This window comes from Phoxinus phoxinus, assembly GCF_949152265.1.
Source record: "Phoxinus phoxinus genome assembly, chromosome: 3".
Taxonomy (NCBI): Eukaryota; Metazoa; Chordata; class Actinopteri; order Cypriniformes; family Leuciscidae; genus Phoxinus; species Phoxinus phoxinus.
In genome coordinates, this window is record NC_136878.1 from 16251848 (window position 1) to 16278317 (window position 26470).

The following is a 26470-nucleotide window of genomic DNA, read 5'->3' on the forward strand; positions in this document are numbered from 1 at the left end:
CAGCTTGGGTTATCTTTTATAGTTTATTCTCATATCTGTAAACTTATGCTGCTGGAATGCCTATCTGTTGCCCAGAGCTACTTCAGACACAACTGTGCAAACTTTTTTTTCTTGAATTCAGCACATCTACAGACGTTTGTCAGAGAAGGTTGCCTTTTCTCTGATGATGGGTAAACCGAGGACACACACAAAAGGAGGCTGAAAGACTACGTATAGTGTCCGTAATTGCTACTGCGTGTTTTTGTAGATGCGTCACAAGTTGCAACGGCAAAGTACTTTGAAAATTGCCCTACAATCTGTGAGAACAGTGTCATATCAGAAACTGAAACTAAGAGTTGAGAGTGCAACTGAGCACTATTGAAGATTTACCTGAGCTCTAAATCTGATGCAGATTTAGAAAATATCTAGATTAGCATGGGATGGATTTGAGCCACTGAATGAAAAATTATAATAAGTTCATTTGAATATCTTGAATACTGTAATGGAGTGCATGAATTAGTGTAACAAACCGACTCCATTTAGAAACTATTCAGTATGTTTATTTATTCTGTTTTAGAGAAGTTGCAGTCATTAGCATTTGCAAATCAGGTCATGCTAAAAATGTTGAGATCCCAGTGTCTTAATCTGGCTTCCAACAAGAGCTGCTGCACAAAATAAAAAAAATAAAAAAGCGCAAAGAGCAAGGCTAAAAGAGAGGGACCAGCAACACCAAAGTAAACCTCCCCTCCAGAATCATTTATTGGTAAATAACAAATACATTTACATGCATGTTTTTTTTTTGAACGTGTAATAATTTTTTTATTTTTTATCAACAAGTTTTTCTCTGGTGACATATGCCAGACTTCTCCAATAATTTAGTCCGCTAAAACCCACCCCTTTCTTACAATCGATGGTAATCTCACATTCAGATCTGCCTCCATCCAATCAACAACCGTTGGATGCCTGGTGATTTTTATTTATTTATTTTTTTAGGCAGCATAAATGTATGATCTCCCACAATCTTGTGAGTGTGGGAAAGCGTGTGTAAGCAGAACATTGTGCCCTTAAGCTAAGATGGCAGCAAACATGCTGCACACTTCCACACGTGCCTTTGAGATGAATAGGGATACGGACATCTCTCTCCAGGTATTACAGACCTCCTTGGCCTTAGGAGGTGTCTTCTTCATACAGAACCGTTGTCTGTTAAGTCAGTGACTGACTCTGTAGCATGTCAGCTGCTTCTCAATTAGATGACTGCATCCTAGGACCCTGTTTACACCTGATATTAAGATGTGTTGTAGTAGTCGATTGGATCACAAGTGGATGAGATGTGAATGGGGTCGTAGTTTAGATGTGGTCGAATGTGTTTGAACAGCCGCAAAAGAGCTTTATTAAGGGCACATTATGGGAAGCGCACCAGCCACATGTGATTTAAACTTGGGCTGATGACCCCAAGTTTGGTTTGAAGACGAAAAACGTACCAAGCACAATGTTCTCCCACCATTCCTGATTTCTATCACACTGATAGAAGAGCGTGGTCTATAAATTGCGCCAACTTATTTTGTTCATTACATTGTAAGATCTGAAAAAGGCAAAAGCCTAGGGCTGGGCAATATGGCCAAAAAAAATTATCACAATAATTTTTTTTTATATCAGTCGATATCGATAATTATCACAATAAATGTCAAATCTTTATTTCTTTCAAGTTTAAAGGCAGATTTTCTCCTAAGTTAAAGTTGTAGAAACCAGAGCGTTAATTGTGGTTTTAAACTACTCTTTATTGTCAGAACATATGACAAACACTTGCCAAACAGGGGAACATTCACAAATCTGAGGTAGAACATTCAAACATTTATCATTTTTCCTTAACAAAATTAATATCTTAATAGAAAAAATAATTTCTTAGTTTCTGCATGTGCTAATTTTTATTTGGTAAAATGTAATTATGACTGTTTGAGTTTTATTAAAATTAACAATTGTATCTTACTTTATTGCAACTATCTGTTTCTGCTTCTTGATCATATTTATAGTGTGTGATTTATAAAATACCTTATATCCTACATCACATATTTTGATTTTGGACGTCTGGTCACTTTATATCTTATATCAGAATATTATATTATTGTTAAGCCTGCTATGAATATTAAAATACACTGAACCATGTGTCCTGTATCATAGCTACATGTATGACCTTAGAAAAAAAAACCCCGCTTGAAAATCATTTCGGTATTCAGTGAGGTATGATTGCACAGCTCATTGCACCTGCCATACAGATTACACCAGAGAATGTCTAATAAGGGGAGAAGGTTCACTCTCGCTACACTTCCGGCTTCTGACTGGTTGCAGTTCCACTCTGATTCCATATGAGGGCGCTCACAGGACGAGTGCAGAATGAATGGAGGTCTATGGAGCTATACCCCTCAAAATCCACCTTTCTCAAGATATAATTTTTTGTCTAGTAATTTGAATGTTGTATTCGAAAGGAGATGCAAAGAAATTGCACATTGCTGGGTGTTAGATTTTTTAGAGTCACTTATTTGCTTTAAAAAGTCTTTCAAAATGTCAATGACGTCATACACATCGTACGACCAGAGATACTGCTTTACGGCAATCCTTCAGTCACTGTGGTGCTTTCGTGCTCTGCACTTTCTTTTCTCTCGAGGCATCGCCAGCACAGCTGACACAGGTAAACACACGTGCTAGAAGAGTTTCTGCTAGAAGACATTCTGTTCCCGCTTCGGATGCCATGATGCCATCAAGCGGTATCTCTGGTCGTAACCAGTCATTCACTGACCAATCAGCGTTCATTAGCAGAATGCTAGTGTGTTATGGGCAACAACAACTCAACCTGTAAGAAATCGAAAGGACATAAGTACTCGTTCATTCAATTTTCGACCTATAACCTATGTTGAACTTGCCAAACCTACCATCAAATTTGAGATTTCTCAACGGCAATCGGCTGAAAGGGACAAATTTAGCCGTCTAGCCCCATAGACTCCCGTTCATTTTGCACTCGGGGGTGATCGCCCCCAGTGGAACTCTGGTGGAACTACAACCAAAATTTGGTACAATAGGACTTAATAGGGAGTGAACAGGCTCTCCGTAGACGGGCTCTGATTACACTGAGTGGAGCGGGTGACCGGTCTAAGATGGCGGCTCGACCACGCCAGTAGGCAGTATTGGTCGATAGGGCGTCTATCTATATGATAGTCTCGCGTAGCCAGACCTTCAGACTGACGGCTGAAGGTCTGGAATTCATAGCAGCTTTCTTTGGCCAAGGCCCGCCCATAAGGCTGTTTGACCGACATGTCAAACAACCAATTGCAGTTCGTTTCGATCAGCGTCACGTTTTGGGGCGTGGGAATATCCCCACAACAACAGACCGCCGTGCAACAAGTCTCCACTAAATGCCTCAAACAAAACTCCTCGACATCTCTTAAAGAGTCTATGCGGTGAACCTCGCATACTTTCTACGTTTAGCTGATCTTGATAAATGCTCATTGTCACTCATGTAAACACAACAGTTTTTCTTCCGCAATCACACGTCTGCGCTTTGTTTCCCGGCGGACCGAAAATAAACGTGACACTCGCGCCCCCCGGAAATCCGATAAAATTCAACCAATCAGATGACGACTTCGACATTGCTGAAGTGTTTCCAGTTAAGTGTACCATATGCATCAGACGTTTAGCCAACGTTCCGTGTCTGAGGCTGAGACTATCTATATGATGTCTATGGATCAGAGTAAACCGCGTCTGCTCAGTGAGCTCGCGCTGCCGTCTGGACTTTGAGCCGAGCGGATAAACGGTCCGTGTGGTGCGCGGATCAAATAAGTTTCGTTCCGCTTTTGGCGCATAAACATTATCGAACATTTATCGAACTCTTGATATCGTTTTATCGAGAAATTATATCGCGATAATTCTCGTTATCGTTTTATCGCCCAGCCCTACAAAAGCCCATACATTTACCCATCCATAGACCCTCCCCTCGAAGAAATTAGGACATAAGTGGTTGAAAGTGGACAAAAGAGACTGGATAAAACACCAGGTGTAAACGGGTATGTGTCTCCCTCGTCTACATTTAAAATGCAGATTTCGTCAGATGAAAATCACATCTGTTGCACTAAAACCGCTCCAGTCTGTTTAAAATCCGTTCTGGGAGTGAAAAGCAGCTCAATAGAGACATGTCATGACCTTGTGCTTCCTCAGTGTTTTAATATGTGACGCATGCTGAAATAATTAAAGTGACAGAAACAACATGTCTTCATGAATAATTCATGCGACATATTTTCATGACAGTGCACTGTTTTTCCCTAAAGTACGTCTATAATAGCTGTGCAGTGGTTTCGATTCAACTTCTATCATATTCCAATTAATTTGTGCCTAGTGATGAAAGTGTATGTATTGTGTATAATAAAGTGCTTAAATATAACAATATTAAAATCATTTTTTTTTGTCTAGATGAAGTCAACAGAGGTGGATCAAGGCCTTTTCACAGACAGTTACTGCAAAGTGTGCAGCGCTCAGCTCATCTCAGAGTCTCAGAGAGTGGCACATTACGAGGTGAGACCAGGTTTCTGTCTACATTCTGTCTGCTTGTATATAAATCTCTCTCTGCCTTTTTGTTTGTTTGATGTTAGTCATTTTAGATGCTTTGTTTTATCCAAAGTGTACTTATCATAGGGAAAATCCCTCTGGAGCCACCAGAGGTTAAGTGCCTTGTTCAAGGACACAATGATAGTAGTAACTAGTAAATACAGCTTCCACACTGTTAGCCTGCTTTCTGGACATTTTCTGTGATTGCTCATAGAAGGTTCTGTGTGCATGTCCTCTGATCTGTGTTGTGAGGAATAGCAGCTTAGCTGTATTGCAGAGTGTTTCCCTGTGGTCACTGAACTGTGAGTTATATGGCCACTCGTCAACAGAGCTGTAACCTGAACTGGCCCGGGCGGGAACATAATGTATTTGCCCAGACAGGCATGGAGTACGACACGAAGATAGTTTGCTGGTCAGTGTAAAATATTCCTTCTGGTTTTGTTTTGTGTGAGCATGTAATTCAGTTAGATTGTCCCATGAGGACTGAACGATCTAGCCCCCCTCCCCAAATGGGTGCTTGGTGCTAGTGACTGAGCCAATGGCCAATCTACAACCATTCCATGCATTTCAACTTAATAGTTGTTTTTTTGACCAGAAAAATGTGCTTCCTATGGACCCCTTAAAACCTTTTGGTCTCGAACGAGTGACCACCTTCTTTTCTCTGTCCATCAAAAATGATTTTATTTACAAATGCCATGTGTGTGAATTGATTTAAATGAATCGTATTCACTATAACTTCTGACTGTCATGTCAAGCAAAGCTCAGGCATAAGAACTAGTACAATTTCACTTAGTAATGCACCGAAAATTCAGCAAACGAAATTATTTGAGCGGAACGGCAAAAAAAATAATATATTTATATTTGGCCTTTTGGGTTCAGTCACTGACAGAAATTGTTTACTCTGATACGTTTTGACTGTGTCAGAGTTCACACTGTGTGAATGCACTTCATCGCCAAAAATGGTAGAGTAGCAATGTGTAAAATTTGTTCGCCTGAAATATTGAGAGGCATGCTCATTGCTTAATTAATTGCTTAAATAATTTTACCACTTCTGGTTAAATACAATGAAAGGTTAAATTACCCAAAATGTAATTACAGAAATTTTATTTTCGGTTTCTATTTTCGATTACGGTTTCGGTGTTTTTGTAAAAAATTAATTTAGGTGCATTACTAATTTATTATCCGGTGGAAAAAGGCTGTCCATAGTGCATCTGAGACAGCTGGGTAAATTGCTAAAAGCTGCTAAAGAGGTAAAATCTTTTAGATGATTTTGGCTTAAATTTTGCAAACCTCCACAGGCATTAAATGAAAAATGCTGTCATGCTCCTAATGTGGAAAGACATGCAGTAGGAACTGTAATTTTGTGTGGAGACCCAGATTTGTGGAGGAGAGTTTTTTTTTTCTCTTGCTGTCTCACTTCAGACAAACTCCAAAGTGTATTGAATGCGAGCTCAGGTATCCACGTTTATCCATAGTTTAGAAAACATTAGTATTTTAACCGCCACTTTAGAGAGCCACATGTCTGACTTATTAATGAAATGGAATTAATAAGTCTTTATAAGAGGCTTTGAAAAGTGCTTGAGAACATACAGAAGAAGTGTAGAATTGGTGTTTATTTATAGCCCAGCAAATATCACCTTTTTTATGATGCTGCATTTTTAAAGTGGCAGAGAGAGGGAAAGTATAGTGATCTCTATTTAAAAAAACATTGTATCGTGATTTTAATAGATGCAGTAAGGAGGAGTACCAGCATGTATATCGGACATCATATCGGTATCGTCAGATCTCTGTCAAGGTTTAATCAATGTTATTGTTATCGGGCCAAAAGCAAATTTGGCCGATATATTACAGGCAATAAATAATGGATTATTTCCTTCAGCTGAGACACTTTAGATGCGCACTGTTTGCCATGATGGTTTTAAATTGTTTGAATGATGAAATATGCAAAAAAAGGACAATAGAAAATACAGTTCAGTGCAACATGTGCAGCACAAATCTGTCAAATACAGATAAAATCATACATAAAATCATAATAAGAACATTATATTTGTGTGCCTGGGACATGGCTTTTACTGATGAGACTTTTGTTTTTGTAATCAGGCTCTCAAAAATTATACAAAAATTTGGATTTAGATTTATTGGCCAATATATCGGTTATCGGGTTTCGAATATAAATAATTATCGGTTATCTGTATCAGCCAATATCTTCATATCGGTGCATCCCTACCAGCATGCTTTTGAAATTAAATATATACTGTGAACGTAAAGGGTATGTCTCAAGTACACTCCAATGGCGATCAATAAACTGAAACATATTACTGTCACAGATCTGCACTACATCTCCCATCACTCTCCTTGGTTCCCACCTGCACGTCATTCCCAATCACTCACACCTGCATCTCATCATCACCCTCATCACTGCCTCTATAAATCCAGACCCCTCACCCCAGCTCATCGTCCGGTCTCGTTTTCACATTGTGGACTATCTTCAGTAGTCCACAGTGTCTCCATTCCCTCCTGTGTTCATCTGCCTCGTCACCCACCGTAATTTCCATTATTCTCACCACTTGTTATTCTATACCCTGTTTATCACCCATCATCCTCTCCGTCTGCATTCTGTAACAATTACAAATGACACATATTTGAAGTATGCACATAGTCTACTCAATCCTTTATGTCATTCAAAATAAACTTAGACATTTTTCCTGAACTAATAAGGTGCAAAAAGCGTAGGCATTAGATTCTATATAGAAAAAAAAAATCTGTTTCCATTGAAATTGCCCTGGAGCTCATTTTATTGGATCTGAACTGTAGAGTTGAAACATCTACAGAGGCTTTAGCGCTCAGGTCATGGTTTTAGAAATTATGCTGAGGCACAATTTTTTTTCTCTTTGCGATGAGCTTTTAATCCTCACCCCTGAAACATAAAAGACTGAAAGAACGAAAGAGAGCCAACGACAGACAGAGAGAAAGAGACAGATTGGAGGAGGGAGAGAAAATCCAGACATTTGAACTGAACAAATTAACATCAGCTGTATTAAAAGGGACATTAATAATGCAGAAAGACAATCATTGACAGGAACAGCCCTTACAGAATTGGATTCCATTTTAAAGGTCCTCAAGGCACCGGTAGGTTCCTTTATGTGCTCAATGCTATTCCATTCCTTTTCATGTGTATTACCAAAGACTGAGAATATCACAAGTACATGTGTGATAGAAGTGATCGAAATATTGCTGAGCTGCAGGAAAACATCTTCTTAATGTTAAATCCAAGCTTTTGGTATAAAAGGAAATTAAAGATTTATTTTTTTTCCTACATATCCACTGACAATAGGTATGCAATGCCTAAAGCAAACAAAAGTTATCTGCCGTCTTTTAAGCAGTAAGCGAGGTCTGTGGCCTGTGTCTCCCATTGGGTGTAATCTCTGTGATGCGCTATGCTATTTGATTTCTTTTTGTTGTCTCTCTCTCTTACTGTCTGTTTGTGTGCCCTTGGCTTATGTGTTTCCTCCATGCAATTCCAATCAGATTTCTTTAATCTTACATATGTATGAGCCGCATAACGGAGAGTGGGAAGACCGCAGGCCTTACTTATGCTTGGTCATGGCGATATTATCAGTGTTCAAGGACAAACCGGCCTGTCGTTGTCCTGGACCCTACTCTACAAGATTGGAATGGTATATGTGAGTTTGTTTCTGATGAGACCCCTGATTCACACTTAGGACTAATAGGACAATAATCACAGGTGAATTATTCTTGCTGTACGTAACTATTAATGTGCATAGATCGACACAGCAATCAGTCACAACTATGTATTGTTTGGAAGCTAGTTGATTTTCCCCCCATCTAACCTGACACACAACAAGACCTATGCAGATGATCAAAATACATTCTACAGAATTTATGTAAAATTTCCTCATAGAAAAAAATACATCATTGACTACCATTTACAAAATGAATGTGGAAAGAATTACACCTCATCCACATTAATGCGAATAAATGGTGGTCAACCGAGTTTTATGCTTCGGCATTTTTCTGTGATCCTTTCTCTGTGTGTGTGTGTGTGTGTGTGTGTGTGTGTGTAAACTTTTCAAAAGCTTGGGGTCAATAAGATTTTGTTTTGAAAGAAATGAATATTTTTATTGAGCAAAGATGCACTAAAATGATAATAAGTGACAGTAAAGACATTTGTAATGTTAGTAAAGATTTATATATCAAATTAATGCTGTTCTTTTGAACTGTTCATTAAAGACATCTGGACATTTTTAATCATGGGTTCCAAAACAAAAGAGAAAAGAAAAGAGGACAAGTGTTTTCAACAAATCAACATATACAATGAACTATTACTGAAGACTGTAATGGCTGCTGAAAATTCAGCTTTGCCATTACAGGAATAAATTGCTTTTAAAATATATATTAAAATATAAGTTATTTATATAATAATAATACATATTTCGTAAATATTTGACAATATTAGTCCCCCCCTCGGTGAGCATAAGTCTTTTTTCAAAAACATTAATAAATCTTTCCGACCCCAACATTTTTTATAATAGTTTCATTGTGTGTTTAAATAAGCCTGCTTCTGCCGCAAATGTAAGAAGAAGAAAAAAATGTATATCACAAAATGTGACCATATATGATGTAAATGTGACTTTATATATGATTATAATGTTGCTTTATTTTTCTTATTTTAAACTTATCTTTTTGCCATTTTTAATTTTGAGGTGGAAACTGTCTACAGTGTGTGATCCAAAACATTCACAATCAGTCCAACATCCAAAATGTCAGGAAATATGTCATGGGTTAATGCCCTCATGTTAAAAGATATAGGCTGCCTTACATGTGAATTTTTTTGAGAGGTCTGACTTTGATTCAGCAACTCTATTAAACACATCTACTCTGTTATTATCTAAGTGAGGATCAGCAATGTCTTTAAATTTGACTCTAAATTTAGCTGCCTCAATTAGCTCCTGTGCAGTTGGCTAAATCAGGATGTTCTTGTTGGCCTAATAACCGCTAGAGTCGTATAAAGAGAAGAAATCATTTCTCTGTGAGGGGCTTCTTCAGATAGTGGTAATTAGAACAAGTTAGAATAAAATTACATGAGGCTAACCATTCAACATGATTTATTTATTTTTTTACATCCCAGTGTTTCAAATTCAACATTTTTCTTTTTTTTTTTCGTCTGAAAAAGGCACAGTCAGTTTGTGGGTGAAGTACTGTAGTTAATATTGCACTTTTACAGTATAATGAATCCATTGTAAGCTGATATGACTGTTTTCAGCAATGAAATGAAAAAAATAAAGGCAGCTACAGTATATAAAGCATGTTTGTCAAGCCAACCTGATAACCTTTTATTTATTTATTTATTTACTCCAGAAAGGATAAATGCACCACACATTCAGGGCCACATTAACTATCGGACAAGGCAGGGCTGAAGCCTCAGGGCCAGAGTAAGCAGGGGGCCCGTAATTGGCTGTGGAGTAGATTGACATGGCCATTTGGAACACCCTAACTTTTCCCGCTGGGCAGATTGCCATAAACCACACCCCCACATGTTAATCGCTGTTATTATGGCACGCCTGGGAAAGAAAGACCAAAAGCCAAGCGATAAACTGCTACCTGATTAAACTGCGTGCGCATCCAGCAGTCGCAGCGTGTGAGCAGCTGGACCGTTTCCCGCACAGCACTGACAAACTTGTTTTGCCACTTTATTTGAGAGATAACCAACACAAGTCGCTTGACTCGTATGAATTCGACTCAAGCGCAACATGATATGCGAACATTAAAGGCTTTGTGGTGAACCTGAAACCTGATCGAATAGCTCCACGTAAACTGAAGTGTTGAGGTAAACTGTACACAACGGTTATTGCAAGCTTTTCAAAACACAGCACCACCACTATAAAAATTGCCATGCAGTTAGGATACTAAAGCTCTAGAAATATGACATTCTGATATTCATATATTCATTATTAATGTTACTATTATTATCCGTAGCCTACGTTAAAAATGAGGTAATATAAGGGCAGACAAGTCACTTTTATAGAGGTTGTTTTATAGTGTTTAAGAGGTTTTTCATTACAAATAGTTTATTATTAAATTTTTACATTTTTATACATTTGGCTGATGCTTTTATCCAAAGCGACTTGCATTGCATTTCAAAGTACACATTTTACATTCTTATCAGTTCTTGCTTTCCCTGGGAATCGAAGTGCTAACGCTCGACTGTTTGAGCTACAGGAAAGCTTATTAGTAATATTAAAAATGATTTGCCTCTAGGTAAATTTGCCTCCATTTGGTCTAGGCGTGTCACCCGGATACCCCACGCAATTCTGCACTGTTTGCTTAAAGAGGGTGCCCACACTGCTAGTAGACCCAAACAGGTATAATGAAAAAAAAAAGAGATCTGATAGATTCCAGCAAACCAAATAACTCCTGGACCAAGGCAGCGCTAGACCAAGCTAAATGGAGGGCTGACCTATATAGAGGAAAGGCCTTGACCATGCCAACATCCTCCAGCAGCTAAAAGAACATCTCCGGGAATCCAACCAACAAACTTGAACTATGCTAGCCACTATATCTCTGTATCCTATTGTCACCTGCATTGTCGCTCGCGACAGAAGCATGCCAAAACAGCAAGAACTATGGTAACTTTTCAGGACAAAGCTTTTTTCTTCTGTGATGCAATATTAATATTGTTAAACACATTTGCAGTTAGCCTGACTCCGCCCTCCTACGTACTTCTGCTTCATTTTCCTTCAGTACTAGGTCTGGGATTGGGGTATATTCTTGGGTTTTCTCCGATCAATTTTTTGCAGGTCCAATCAGCGAACAGAGGGAGTGGCTGAGAACGATGAGGTTGTGCGCTAGTTTGAGTTGACATACGTCACGACCAAAACGTTAGCGATTGGTTATGGCAGATGAGATCCAGAGTAACTCTGGGCAGATTCAATAGTTTTAAACTTCAACAGAGTACCCGCCTTCAAGGAAGTTAACGCTCGTCAATGGAGAGTGGCCAGACTCTCTGTACAAATGAGAGTCGAGAGTCTGGTAGAACCAGGCTAATTTGAAGTATCATCAAACATCTCTATTATTATTTGTTTCTCTCTTTTTATTTATTATTTTATTTATTTATTCCATTTTAAAGGACTTAGCCTAGCAAAACATTAATGGGGAAATGTGTTGGCCGGATGAGCTGAACTTGATGAATTTTAGAATTATATGTTCTTAATGCATGTTTGTTTCTGTCACTGATTAGCATTAGAGGCAAAACTAGCCATAACAGTGGGAGATTTACTGTTTGCAGTGTGAAACGGTTTTTGGTCATTTAGATTAAGAGCAAAAACAGTCCATAAACCCCCCAACTTTTGTATGAATATTAGGGCTGTCACTATTCCTTGATTTAAAAAAAAAAATCCTTGATTTGTCTGTGTCGATCAACCGTCAAAATGCCCGAAGTGGCACATTCCACAAATGAGAATCCATGAACCGCATTATTAGATGATTTTCAAAGGCTGCATGATATTTTAAATCATAATATAGAATTGTGCTGTTGTGAAAAAAGTGGAACATTTCGGACTGTTATCATTTAAATCTCAGCAGCTCGGCTGACAGACTCTATCTCTCTCTGCATCTTGATTTTCTTATAACGTTCATCTAGGTAAAAGTGCGCTATTCCACCAGATTTGTAACGTTAATCATTTATAAATCTAAGCCAACACATGAGAATGCATTGATATGTCTCTAAATATGCAAACTGTTGACCATCGCGATTTCAAAATAAAAGTTGAAACCCTTACTCAAGCTGTTTTGATGTCCACATGTTCTTGTTAAAAAAAACTACAGTGGCTGTAGCATTTCTAACATAAAGAAGTGGCCAAATGTTAATCATTAAGCGGACATTTGAATTAAAAATGTTGTTTGGCCAATATAGAGCGGTGCAGATATGACATCACTTTGTAGGCCAAAACGTGGAAGCGAGTTACCATTTTAGCACTTCTGGTTCCATCGTCCCGAAGTCAATGGGATTTTGGTTAAATGCCTGAAATAAGGTCTGTGGTGAACACAAGTTCAAGACCCTTTCACGTTTTATTCTATGACATAAAATACACCGATATTAGCCTATCCCACTCGTGATTTTTTTTTTTTTTTAGGCAGTAACGTGTCTTGAAAAAGGAGGTTGTGGTTAAGTGGGACTACAGAGGCTGTCGAGGAGAATAAACGCCATCACGCCGAACAGGTAGGCTCAGTCCGCTTTTACAGCCTCGTTATGCTTCTAATTGTGTTCTTATAAACTATTCTAAAACTTTCTGGGAAAACATTTGTATATAAAAACTGAACGGAAGCTTAGGTGGTGACGTTGAAGTCGTGGGACCATGGTGTAGTTTGTTTATACCTTTTAGCTTTTTACTTCTGGCGACTGCATCTTTGAAAATGATCTTGATGGACAAAATGTGCAAGTATCATAAACCTTTGTTGATCACTGAGCTTGTTTTTTGGTCTAATCCAAAAGCCTATAGAAAAATCCTATTGGGTTTTAGTCAAGGGAACCAGTGTGATGCTAACTGCCTGTTGGCCTACAAAGTGACGCCCTACCTGCACCACTCTATTAAACAAGGATTTGATCATGCTGTATGTGTTACAACAACAATCACCAGGCCATTGGCACCCTCTGAAAGGCATTTGTTATAATACGTAATGTACTTAAGTTGATTGTTTATATTATGTATTTTAACAGTGGACGCGTTTCCATTACATTCCATTTGCGAAATGACTCCGTTTCCATTAACCGATGTTATGCCGTCATTTTTTTTTTCCCCCCTCACGATAATTCATTCCAAAAATCATGGCAACGGACGTTGGTAGGTTTATGTATATCCCAGCCACCGCACTAGCCATTATTATTAATCGAAGGAGATGTAGGTGTGTTATCCAATTATTAATGGCAAGGAAAGACCCTTATACTTGTGAGTGTTTCTGGGTGTTTCTCCCTCGTATCTGCTTTGAGGTCTTGATCGGGGCATTTCTTTGAGGTTTAGAATCCAGTATTCCTGTAATTCTTTTATGAATTTAATAAAGAAATCGGTCTCGTGTTCTGTCCAAACACACCGCGTCAGGTGACCTGTAAATGCGCAAAAACTGTCTCCATTGCTTTTAATACTTTATTTGAACCAAATAGTATTGCCTCATTGGAATTATACCTACAGTATGTATTTTAAGTCATTTTAATAGTTATTGTTCACTTAGATTTTATTGTGGTAATAAAAATAGAACTGATTGCTTGATTAATCGTCCAAATAATCTACTGATTACTCTATTACCAAAATAATTGTTAGTGAGTGACAGATTTGTTTTTTAATTGGCATGAAATTTACATTGTATTGTTGAAGAAACAAAGCACAATACATCCATTCAGGAAAGTAAATGCTTTTTAAATCTTCATGTGATTTAAGCAATGGGTTGTTATGCTTGAGAATCTTGCAGATTATCTGGCAAAAACTAAAGCCGTAGCAAAATTCTTCATCGTCTTTACTGATGCTTTCTCTTAGAAGGAGGGAGGAGCGGCAAACAAATTGGAAGATGAAAGTGTTAATGGACAGAACAAAGGCTTGTGAAACTCTAATGAAATATGGATGAGGGCCTGTCAGAAAAACATGAACACATATCATGTGAAGAGTCCTTGGGTCTAACAGAAAGTCTTTCATACCCAAGACAAAAACTGATTGCTAATGAACTCACTTTTCCACACTTTAATCCCTGATTAGATTCTGCACCATGTTTTCAGAATGTCTTACTGTTTGATGCTCAGTATTTTTACTACCAGTAAAGAAGTATTTGGTTTGTCTTGTATTTATGCTAATGCCATTTTGTCTGTTCATTATTTCGAGGCTGTTTTCCCCCCAGTAGTACTGAGTTCATACACATTCAGGTTATGTTTTTCCTTTTAATAATAACAACAAGATTCATGTTTCTCTTTTCTATAAATACCTTGTTGGAGGGTGTTCATATATATGTCTGAGGGTTTGTTTGAAAGGTTTTCACTAAATAATGTTACAAGAAGAACAATAAGAAGCAATAAAAGCCTGTCCTATTTTTTGTTGTTTTTTGTTTTTTTCCCTCATTGTAATCTACGGAGGTGCTGTACCACCATCAGAGGTGTTGTCTACCAATCTTCCGTCAGCATGGTGCAGATGCCTGTGCAAGGTAGTTTTGGCTTGAAACCGAAATCCCTCTCTGTTTCCTGGCATTCTGTCTTCCTGCTCCCCATCTCTGAGTCTAAACATGGTAAAATGACTAAGCAACTGAAGGCTAAATAGGGAAGATTTGTAGTGCTTTGGAATAGAATATGCAGTGTATCTGTGGCATGTTGTCAACCCAGTTTATTTGATGCAGATGGCTACCGGCAATTTAAATTTATAGCTGTAAATGTATTTTTCAGCACCATCTGTTGGATTTTTACAACTAAACACATTTTTATATATATATTGGTATACCTTTAGAAGTAGTGTTGGAAAATGGTGTAACTTTTGGTATTTTCAGGGCTGGATTTATCTCATGCTGAGGCATAGGCAAAACATTTTTTTTTATAGACAAGAAATTTGGGACCAAAATACTTTTGAGGAAATGGAAAAACTTTATTTTTTAAAAACAATTTAAACACTATAGCCAAAGTTTAGATTGTGGTATTATATTTGCATCATCATATTCTTGCATGTGTGATTTGTATAATTAACATTTGACCAAAATCAACCTCATGAAGTTATGAAGGTTTTGACTAGCGAATGTCAGACATAGACTGTGCTTTTTTCTGTCATTAGAATAACCTGAGGCAGTAAGTCTTTTTTCCCCTCAACTTACTTATAAAGTTTATTGTAGCTGTGTATGATTCGTTTTTTCTGTTATTTGACTTGTCCAAAACCTCATGTTATAAAAGATAAACTGCTACACACATGCTGTTTAAGACTGTACTGGCTATGAGTCGACAGAAAATGCTAGAAGATACTCTTCTCCGCTCCTCAAATACAGTATATGAAACATTAGTCTTTGGGTCCCATTCTCACTATTAATTAGTTGCACTTGCTTATTAGCATGCATATCACTAGGATATTGGCTGTTTATTAAAGCAACACTAAAGATTTTTTTTTTTACCTTAAAATAATGTTTCCAAAACTGTAGCAGTGGTTCATCAAGTCGTAACAGGATGAAAGGCACTTCTGGATTCACTTTGCAGCCCTATATCTGCTATAGCCACACTATGTAAGTTTGCCAGACCGGGTCACGCTTCTGTAGTTCGAATGAGACCTAAGAAAACTACAAATTTGACTTGCTTTACGTTACAATAGTCATTATTTAGTTTTTCTTCATTTCTGATGTCGCAATACATCACACTTTTTAATGAAATCATGCAACATACTTTACCTTGCCTGTGGACATCGTTCATTCCAAAGCCGATGCTAGATAAACAGCGAGTGTGCGTGCGACAGTAGGTTGCGGTTGGCTCATTTTTTTACGACAGCGGTAATGGACAATTCCGCTTCCAACCTGTAGGGCGACCGAAGAGGAAAAGTTATTTTAGTGTTATTCTAATACTTATAAATCACATATTAATGCCTTATTTTGCATGATTGTTCTACATTCCTTAAAAGCAACACAGGTTGATGTGACGGTTTACAACTGATGACTGATAGCTTTGAGGCTGCAGATAGTCTACATGAAAATGAATCTACAACTACCTTACTAACTATTAATAAGCAGTAATTAGGAGTTTGAGGCAAAATAAGTATTTAATAGTGTGTTAATAGTGAGAATTGAACCATAATAATCACCATATTATATATATAACCATATAGTGTGTGTGTGTGTGTGTGTGTGTGCGTGTGTGTGTGTGTGTGTGTGTGTGTGTGTTTCTTTAGTAAAGAATACATTCTTATTCAAACAAACAGTTATTTTATTTGGCCTTGCAAACAAGCAGAGACGGTCCAAACTGCATGCAGAACTCAATTCAAGAGTTATGAGGTTTGCCTTTCAGTTTGAGGAGCCAATGAAGTTACAAGGTTTAGTCGCAAGATCTTTAAAATACTTTTCATTGGTTAAATATTTACAAAACCCACTGACAGACGTGAATGGTGACCAATAGTTATGATTTATGGAGAAAAAAAATTATAAAGGAGATACACGGTTCCTGCCCGACAGTGACCAATATTTTACATTTAATTAATATATAAAGAAATTAGGCTATCTTACAGTGGTTCATATAGTGAAATAATAAATGTGTAATCGCCCCGGACGTGTGAGCATATGCACATGCCTAGGTAGAATGCCTATGCATAAATCCTGCCCTGTTTGTTATTTTATTTTATTTGTTATACTATACACAGTGTAATCACCATGGGAAAGTAAAACTGGGAGTTGTGATACACCTGTGTTTTGCCAGATGAGAAGTTTATCTATTTATCATCTTTTTACTCTCTTAATTCATTTTATAACTGTTTTAATTTTCCTTGTTTTAATTTTGTCATTATTTTAACTACTTTCTGTAAAGCACTTTGAATTGCCATAGTGTATGATGTGCATAAACATTACCCCCTATGGTGGTAATGACATAATTCTGTCTTTCTTCTAGGAGTCAAAACTCTACCAAGCTAGCCATGCAGTAAATCACTATTGACAAAACCCCAGAACAACTTAAGAACAGTTCACAGCATGAGCAGGATTTAATGTTGAATAAATTAGTCTTTTCCTTATGAACCATTTTTCCTTTGAATTACATTGTCAGATTGAAAAATATACAAGACAAAATTCAACTCAGTGCTCGGTTGCCATCGGGCTTCTTCTAAAATGTGTCTCAGCATGGAAGTGTCTATGTGCTACCAAACAGTCTTTGACTGGTTTTAATTTGTGCATCCTTATGGCATGCAGACTGTTGTTATTTCTAAAGGTGCTTCTGCTTTTCCCTTGATGAATCCATTAAAAAAAGCCCCCTTGGAAAATGAGAATATTTTCCAACAACTACACTACTTGTTTAAAAAGGTAAATTAGTGAGTTTTAGAAACTGCAGCGTCATTATGTTAGCCGCAAACTTTGAGGTAAGAATATGATGTTTTAGGTAAAACTGCGGTGCATGGAACAGCCCTCAGTATTGATTGGGCCATCTACTCTTTAACTCACTTTTGATATGAAAACATAACGCAAACCCTGAAGGAGACACGTCTCCGCCAACAGTCCTTTACCAGTGGAGTGTGGGTCCTTTTACAGTAATGAGTCTTGAAAGCTTTCTCTATTTGCCATTTATTTTCCCCCTGTGCTTACCCATGAGTAGATCTTGATGTTTTCCTCTGGCCAAATGACAGTGGGGTTTGGAACATCATGTGCTTTTTGTGCTTGGAGCTAAATTGTGGCTCTCTAAATCTATTGCTGTGACAGTTCAACCCCAATCTGAGTTTACTTCACTCTTCGAGACTAGTTTAGTCTACCTCCATCATGCAATAACCTTACCCAAGACTCCCATAAGGACTGGAATCAAAAGTACTTAACAGTATACTTCGGGTCAGATTAGTCCACAAGTGTCATTTCTTCAAATGCAACCCACTATTTGTTGCTGAGGAGTGTGGCTGTAAAGCAGTTCATCTCAAACTACTACTTCTTCTTTTTTTTTCTTCTTCTTCTTCCCAAAAATGAGAAGGGAAGAGAAATGTTGCGAGCGAATGCAAAATCACTCAATTATATTTATTCCTCCCATCTAATATTTTCCCCATCACCATGTCACTTTAAGGGCTCTGTAGAAAACCGTTGTGCCTTTCAGGATTCTCTGATAAATAGAAAGTTCAGAAAAAAAGCATTTACGATGTCACAAAAATTATATTTAAAATATTTTTTTTTACTGTCGCTTTTGATCAATACAACACATCATTGCTGAATAAAAGAAAACAGAACAACAATACATATTCTTTTTTTTTTTCTTTCAAAATATATTGATAGCTCCTGATTTAAACACTGACAGGCAAGTCTATACAGACAAATTTGCATATTTAGTGTTTGCTGGTGTTATGGCAAACTGAAAGGAAATGATGGATAGAATTGTTGTTGAAGAGAAATATGTATGTTTGTCCAGGTGCTGCATCATTCTCAATAATTCTCAGTTCCATCTGTCTCTTTCGATCTCTCCATGTCTTTTTTCACATTTACTCTCTTGAGGGGAGAAATAGGAGGACTGGGCTAATAAGATTCTCTCAGGCAATCTTCAAACACAAGGTGACATATCATATTTTTAACCACATTCATCTGATTCGTCAGATCTGTTTCATCCAGGTCCATGTGTCATTTTTTTTTATAAGTCTAGGAAAAGCAGACAGGAAATCTTTTACTTCTTTAAGAGGAAATGAGTGGATTTCAATGCAGATTTATCAGTGCCACTCTGTCCTTCTTTTGCACACTTTGCCTCTTGCCTTTGTGTTGAGGATGAAGTTCAATTACACTCTTGTCAAACAACATCATTTTCAGGTAAACTGAGCCGTGAATTGATTTGGCCCACTCTGAAAGCTGGGCTGTCAAATCCAAGTAATTGATGGGTTTGTGATTTGTGGCTCCACACTCACTTAACGCCAACCACAGTAATTATTTATTGGCCTGTGCATATGATGGGCGCTGCCAATCGCTTCTCTCTGTCTGCTCCAGTACTCTCTTCTATGGTAATTTTTTTTTTTTTACTTTCTAGTTTTTCTTCACAATTCATAAATGTTCTAGTCTGTCCAAGGATTGTAAACTCAGATAGGTGAAGCGTGAAATATAGAACTTTATAAGGATAATTAAAATGCACAGATCTTTCAGTTTGATTTAAGACAGCATTCTTATTCTCTTACAATACTGTGATTTGCAGAACAAAGTGATTGTGTACTAAATTAATAACACCCCCACCCCCCACTCTTCTCTTTCAGAGCCGGAAACATGCGAACAAAGTGCGGCTATATTACATGCTACATCCAGTAGATGGGGGATGCCCAGCTAAGAAGCTCAGAACAGATGATGTGAGTATTGTTTTTAGAAATTACACGCATATTTTGTGTTCATAAATGACTGCTCTTGTTTTTTTTTTCTTCTTCAGCATATATTCACATTATAGCTATAGTACCTCTTGCCCTGAACCATTCTTTGAAAAGATCAGTGTGTGGAACATTTTCTTTTCATGAGCTTTCTAGGCTAGCCATTGCTCTCCACAGCTAACCTTTTTCACAGTAATGTGCTTCATGAACCCCAGCCATTAAAACACTTTATTTTGTTCACAGATCCAAACATTTAATTAAATAGACTCAAGTTTTCTTGTGTAGTCAAGATGCATATCACAAAAATCATTATTTTTGTTAATTTATTATACATTTTAATAAATCAGGAATGCATTTTAATGACAAAGAAAAGCACCCTGCATCTGTGGACAGTTTTGCTGTTATTATATCACATTTACTACCATGGAATATATCTGGAGTGTATAGATATATATTATAATTATTATGAAGGCATTATTTGTAGGACATGTTCTTTCATTTAAAAACCACAAGATCTACACAACCAACACCTTAAAAATAAAACCAAAAGTTATTTTTATTTAATGTTTATAGCTGGGAATATTTTATTGTTTATGAGTGAAATCATAGCTAGTTTCCCTAAAATCAAGTGTATTTGCAGAGATTATAGGAGAGCTCTGGCAACCCTGCTGTTTGCTTGTCTTTGAGTTCTTATGACTGGTGGTGCCCTGTTTATGTATGAATATAAGTGGTGTGGTGGTGACTCAAGAGTTGTAGCACGTCAGTCCATCTTATCATCATAAGGAGACAACAGCTTGGCAAGTGTGATGTTTTGATCTGGTTTTGTGTTGAATTGTCACTGAGTTAAAAGGTGTTGCTGTGTTTAAGCTTGGGTTTGTAGATTTTGAAAGAAGGCAAGTTAAATTCAAGAAACGAATAAACAGGAAAGTTTCATTCAAGTCTAACTTAACTCTCAACTTCAGCCATCCTCTGAGATGAGTCTCACTGAGATGATAGTCAGTCTGCAGTTCTTCTCTCAGTAGGAGAGTCTCTTTATTGCAGTGTTATAGGGCTATTCACACAACACGAGGCGTTCACAAGCATAAGGTTGTGTGAATGTTGCTGGGATCAGCCTTTTTGCACTCTCTGATGTGCAGAGAATGTATACAATGCCTGTGGTTTTTGCAGATGTCATGTTATTTAGACTGCCTCCAAACAGACCAACAAAGCTCTCACCACAGGAGGGCAAATGCACATCTAAATGTTTATGTGAGAGTCAGAGATTGCAAAATCTTAGCCATCGGCTATGGGATGCAGTTAGAATTAAATGATATTGAACGCTGTATACTGTATGTTTCATTGATATTCCATATGGTCACAGTAATTGAATACATCATTAGACGAGGCATTGAGGTGAGGACACTGGCAGAGAACTGCACTTACTCGCAGCCGTAATGAAGGTGATTAGTATACCATTATTGTGTAGGGAACATCCAACTTCAATGGCCAGATTTCAAAAGACCATGTGCTGCTCTTTCGACTGAACTTTAACACTTAGCTTGTATCAGATCGATAGTAACAACGAACAGACATTCAAATAGTCATCGATCTCCATGTCGTGTATCAATAGGCTGCCGACAAACTAGACTTTTTGCAAGTTGGACAGCACATTTTAATGAGCCATTACTCACTGAAGCTGATGTTAATGAAGTAGAAATACGGACATGTATTGTCAATGAATACAAATCAAAGGCCAAAACCTAGCATTTTTTTTCTGAGGGAAAAGATAGGCCGTGCAAAAAAAAAAAAAAAACTACATTTATGAGACCAAGTTAGGGTGTTTTCAGACCTGTAGATTACATTTTAAGATGAAGAGGTGCTCTTTGGTTTTTTGAACTGCGATAATTAATGTGCTCACCCACAGAATTAGACATTGCTGCTTTTTACGTAATGCATTTTACATTACAAATTATGATATAGCTTGGTTTGTTGGTTCATTAAGTTGGATTGCGCTCTAGAGGTGGTTTTTAATCAGGGCAAGACAACCTCCTTCAGCTGATTTGTACATGATATTTTGGTGTGAATCCGAGCATGATTGCCTTATTTATATATGCCCAAACGAAACCGGGCTAAGAAAGAAAATCCGCCAGGTTACAAAACAGTCGCTCCAAATGAGCAAGGTGTGAGAACCTTTCAGGGTTGTTTTCAAACAATCATATGACTCCAGAAGACTTGGAATTTGCTGTAGCACGTGAATATAAACCATATATATATTTATTTGTGGGGAGAGTGAACTGTTAAATTAAGTCTTAGTTTGAGTTAATTAATTTACCCTAAACTTTCACATTTTTCCCACTTAAATTTTGAGTTAATCCTCTTACGCTCTCTTATCACTTATCAGTTAATGTACTTTTGAAAATCAATATAAAAAAATGGCATGATGTGGAATTTTTTGTGATTACCTTTTCGCTGTCATTAACCTAAAAACGTGAAAACTCAGGAGTCGGAAGGCGTTCAGTCAAAATCAGCACTTTTCACAGTGGGACTGAGGGAGTAGAGTTGAACTGAAAGCAATTATTTTTCCACTACATTGCCCTTTCTGATATTTATAGATCAATGAACTTTACAAGGCTGTTGTGTGTATGCTGCTCACAGATATTGTTGTAATGTTTTTTGAGACTGCAGCAAGAAAAAAGAAAAACACCTGAAAGTTTTGTGCCAGCAGTTTTACTTGTTCGGATCTAATGATTTTCTTGATCTCATCAATCACTTTTTTTCTTGATCTCATCAATCACTTTTTTTCTTGGTCTCATCAATCACCCTAAGCCATTCTTTAAAAACAAAAAACACGCAAGAACTTTTCTACAGTTTAAATGTTAAGTGTAATGTTGAAATGCCAATAATTAACTTACTTATTTAATTATATGGTCAAGCTGTCCAACCGTACCTGTCAGTCAGTGCTACACACAAAGTGCTGCCTGCATTTTCTTTAGGTTTCTTTTTTTCCCTTCTCCCCTCTCTTTTCTCAGAGCGATTGTGTTAGAGTAAACTGGCCCTTGACCAGTGTGTAGAAGCAAAATCCACCTGCATTAAAAGTCATTGAGCAGCCAAGTTCTAACAAGCTGTCCTTTGCTCTCTCAACGCCTAATAAAGCGGCAGCAGATCGTACAGGAGATCACTGACCACATCCATCTGCTTAACACAAATCAGCTGTCGGCAGCAGCTACTAATAGCTACATTGGTCCCCTAAGGACACTCTAAAAATCTCTCCCCAAGTCTCCAGCGCTGTAACTCTATGCAGGGGCCGTGGTGGAGGATACAATTAGCAGCCTGGGACAACTTCTGCACTGATCGAATAGCCCATTGGATACTTACTCCTATTTAATTAGCCGTGATTTAAATCAACCCCTGCTGGGGCTCCAGTTTCCAGGGGAGAGGAGGCAGGCGGAGAGCGTGTGGAGGACCAGAAAGAAAGTTGAGAGTAGAAAGTGAGCTGGAACTCGAGCCTCGATCTACAGCTTTTGTTCTAGTCTTTGTGTCACTCAGTTAGTGACAGATCAGTGACTGTGTGTGGAATGTCCGGACAGCATGAGGCTGATTATAGCAGTTTAGTGTCCTGCATTTACATTTGAGTTTAGGTTTCATTCGTATGCTGTTTTGTGTATTAGCAGAACTAATTTAATAAATGGGTAATCAGGGTTCCAATTGCATCAATACTCACAATGTGTTTTTTAAAGTTATTAAAAATGGAAATGACTTGATGGGGTGTGTGCAGAGAATAAAGCATAACATTGGCTTCGTTTAGACCTGCTCTTCTGTTGCATTCATACATTTATATTTGTAGTAAAGTCAGTAGTTATAATTTCTGATCAGTGTTATTTTAGTATTATTTATATACTATATTTGAGTTATCTTTAGTTGTGTATTTTCATTTCTCATTTTAGTTTTGATTTTTTTAGTAATTTTGTGATGTGCTTTTGTCATTTTTAATACTTTTGTTTAACATTTCTGTTTAGCTTTAATTTAATTGTATTACTTCAAATTAAAGGTATTTCTGTTAGTTGCCAGGGGATAATGTCTCATTTTCATTTAAGTTTACATCTAATATTTTATTTAAAGAAATATATGTTTAATAGATTTAGTTAACAATAACAACACGCTTTGATTTGACTCACTTGTCATATAGTTTTAGTAGTTTTGTTGACAAACTTTTATTTTGAGAAACAATGCTCTATCCACTTGCTGTGTGTCAAGACGCATCGAACGCCTCTTTTGTCCTCATATATTTTAAAAAGAATAAAAAGATAAGATTGTCTGGCCAACTGAGATTTGACAACCTGCTATGGAGGTAAAGGTTACAGAGGTGTCAAAAGTATTCACATTCATTACTCAAGTAGAAGTACAGATACTAGGGTTTAAAATGACTTCTGTAGAAGTTGAAGTATCAACTCAAGCTTTTTACTCAAGTAAAAGTGTAAAAGTACTGGATTTTAAAACTACTTAAAGTATAAAAGTAAAAGTAATGCAAGGCAAAAAATGCCATTAAGGACAAAAGGGGCCTATAGTGCATCCCAAAAAAAAAATTCTAAGGCCATAATGACTATAATGTTATATATATTAAAATGTAAATGTTGAAAAACTTGTGAGGCACTAGGCTACCTGTTTCAGCCGCATATAAGGATTCCGGATATTGCCATCTTTGTGGGGATATTTTGACACTATAATGGTTGCGCGCACACACACACACTCTCTCTCTCTCTCTCTCTCTCTCTCTCTCTCTCTCTCTCTCTCTCTCTCACACACACACACACACACGCATGCACTCTCTCACTCTCTCTCTCACACACACACACACACACACACACACACACACACTCACTCTCTCTCTTCTCTCTCTCCACACTCTCTCTCTTCTCTCTCACACACACACTCTCTCTCCTCTCTCTCTCTCACACACACACACTATCTCTCTCTCTCTCACACACACACACACACTCTCTCTCTCTCTCTCCCACACACACACGCACACTCAGTCTCCCTCTCACACACACGCACACACTCTCTCTCTTCTCTCTCTCACACACACGCGCGCACACACACACACTAACGATTATGTTTGCCACTTATCCCGCGATTGTCATACAGTAGGCAATATTGTAAAAACGGCTGTCCCCAAAGCAATATTTGACGCGATTTGCCCCGTATTCTTGAGCACAAAACTGTTGATTAATTTCTCCCTCGCTTACCGCATCTACAGTAGGTTTCCTTCAGTTGGAGTTGTGCCGCTTCGCACAACAAAATGTAACTACAGCGCGCCGCGCGGACAGCCTCTCACAAGTTAGAAAGAAAACACAAAGCCAATCAGTTTAGCGATGTGTGTTCAGGAGGCGGGACTCAGATCTATTGTATAATTGCCCATTTTTTGAACGACGACAAGCCGGAATGAAAACAAGCAGAAATGAAATAGGAGTAACGAGGCTATTTTTAAAAAGTAAGGAGTAGAAAGTACAGATAATTGTGTGAAAATGTAAGGAGTAGAAGTAAAAAGTCGGCTGAAAAATAATTACTCAAGTAAAGTATAGATACCCAAAATTTCTACTTAAGTAATGTAACGAAGTATTTGTACTTCGTTACTTGACACCTCTGAAAGGTTAGGATCATAATTTTTCAGTAATACTACAGCACACCGTCTTACAAATGACATGTGAATGTGAACTGAATAATTGATAATGAAGAAAGTTTTAAACTTTGTTAAACTCGTTAGCATATGCAGCATACACTGTAAAAAAAAAATCCTGTATTTTTTACGGAATAATGCTGGCAACTTTGGTTGCCAGAACAATTCTGTAAAAAATACATTAAAACTGTAATCACCTTTACGGAGCAGCATGTAAGTTTTACATTTTAAACTGGTATATTTAACAATGGATTTCAGCAATATTGACATGGCCATAAAGTTATTGAACAAATTCCTTCAGTAAGAATTGAAGACACCTGATGTTAACAAGCAGAATCACTGAAGGAGAAAACCATAATTAAAGTCACCATTATGGAGATCAGTGTGTGTTTTAGTTGGGCTCTTTACCCTTAAATTATTAACATTAAGTTTTGTTTGGCTGCTGTACATGAGTTATAACAGCAGATGATGAACAAAGAGAAAAGGTGATCTGATGGTGTTGGTTGTGTTTAAACATAATCATTATTTCACAATCATTTGACCTGAATCACTGAACTCATATAGAGTCCAATTCATGAGTTAGGTTACTTTATTATCTATAGTGGTACCGTCATTGAACACCATAATACTATTCACTTTTACAATGTAATCCAAATAATTTCTAAAAAGTGTCTCTAGTTCAAAAAAGAGACACACAGACATCAATAATCAGCCTGTGTATCTCAACAATGGTGACATTTATAAAGCATGTTGCAGTGCATTCTGGGTTTTACCAATCAAAACTCACTCATGGCTCCCATCATGCATTGCTGCATGAATAAATAATGAGCTTATGATCAGAGGTGATCTGTTTGTCACCATTGCTGAGATTCATACGCTAAATCTTGATGTCTGTGTTGCCAAAACATTTTTTAATATGGATACATAATTTTTTATTTGTATTTTTATTGATTTGATTATTTGAATTTCATTGAAAAGGCTAAACATATTATGCAGCTAAAATTGATAAAATAAACCTAACTCATATGAGTTCAGTGATTCAGGTTAAATGATTGTGAAATAATGATTATGTTAATACACAACCAACACCATCAGATTACCTTTTCTCTTTGTTCATCATCTGCTGTTATAACTCATGTACAGCAGCCAAACAAAACTTAATGTTAATAATTTAAGGGTAAAGAGCCCAACTAAAACACACACT

General features: G+C 37.3%; 1 protein-coding gene across 2 annotated transcripts in view; it reads left to right on the plus strand.

Annotated features, from left to right (window-relative positions):
• Window positions 1–26470, plus strand: part of zmat4a (zinc finger, matrin-type 4a) — an 89115-nt gene that overhangs the window by 14123 nt on the left and 48522 nt on the right. For both annotated transcript variants that reach the window (XM_079605706.1, XM_079605705.1), the window contains exons 2-3: window positions 4438–4539; window positions 19506–19595. In XM_079605706.1, coding sequence (XP_079461832.1) covers window positions 4438–4539; window positions 19506–19595 — 192 coding nt within the window. The remainder of the gene's footprint in view (window positions 1–4437; window positions 4540–19505; window positions 19596–26470) is intronic.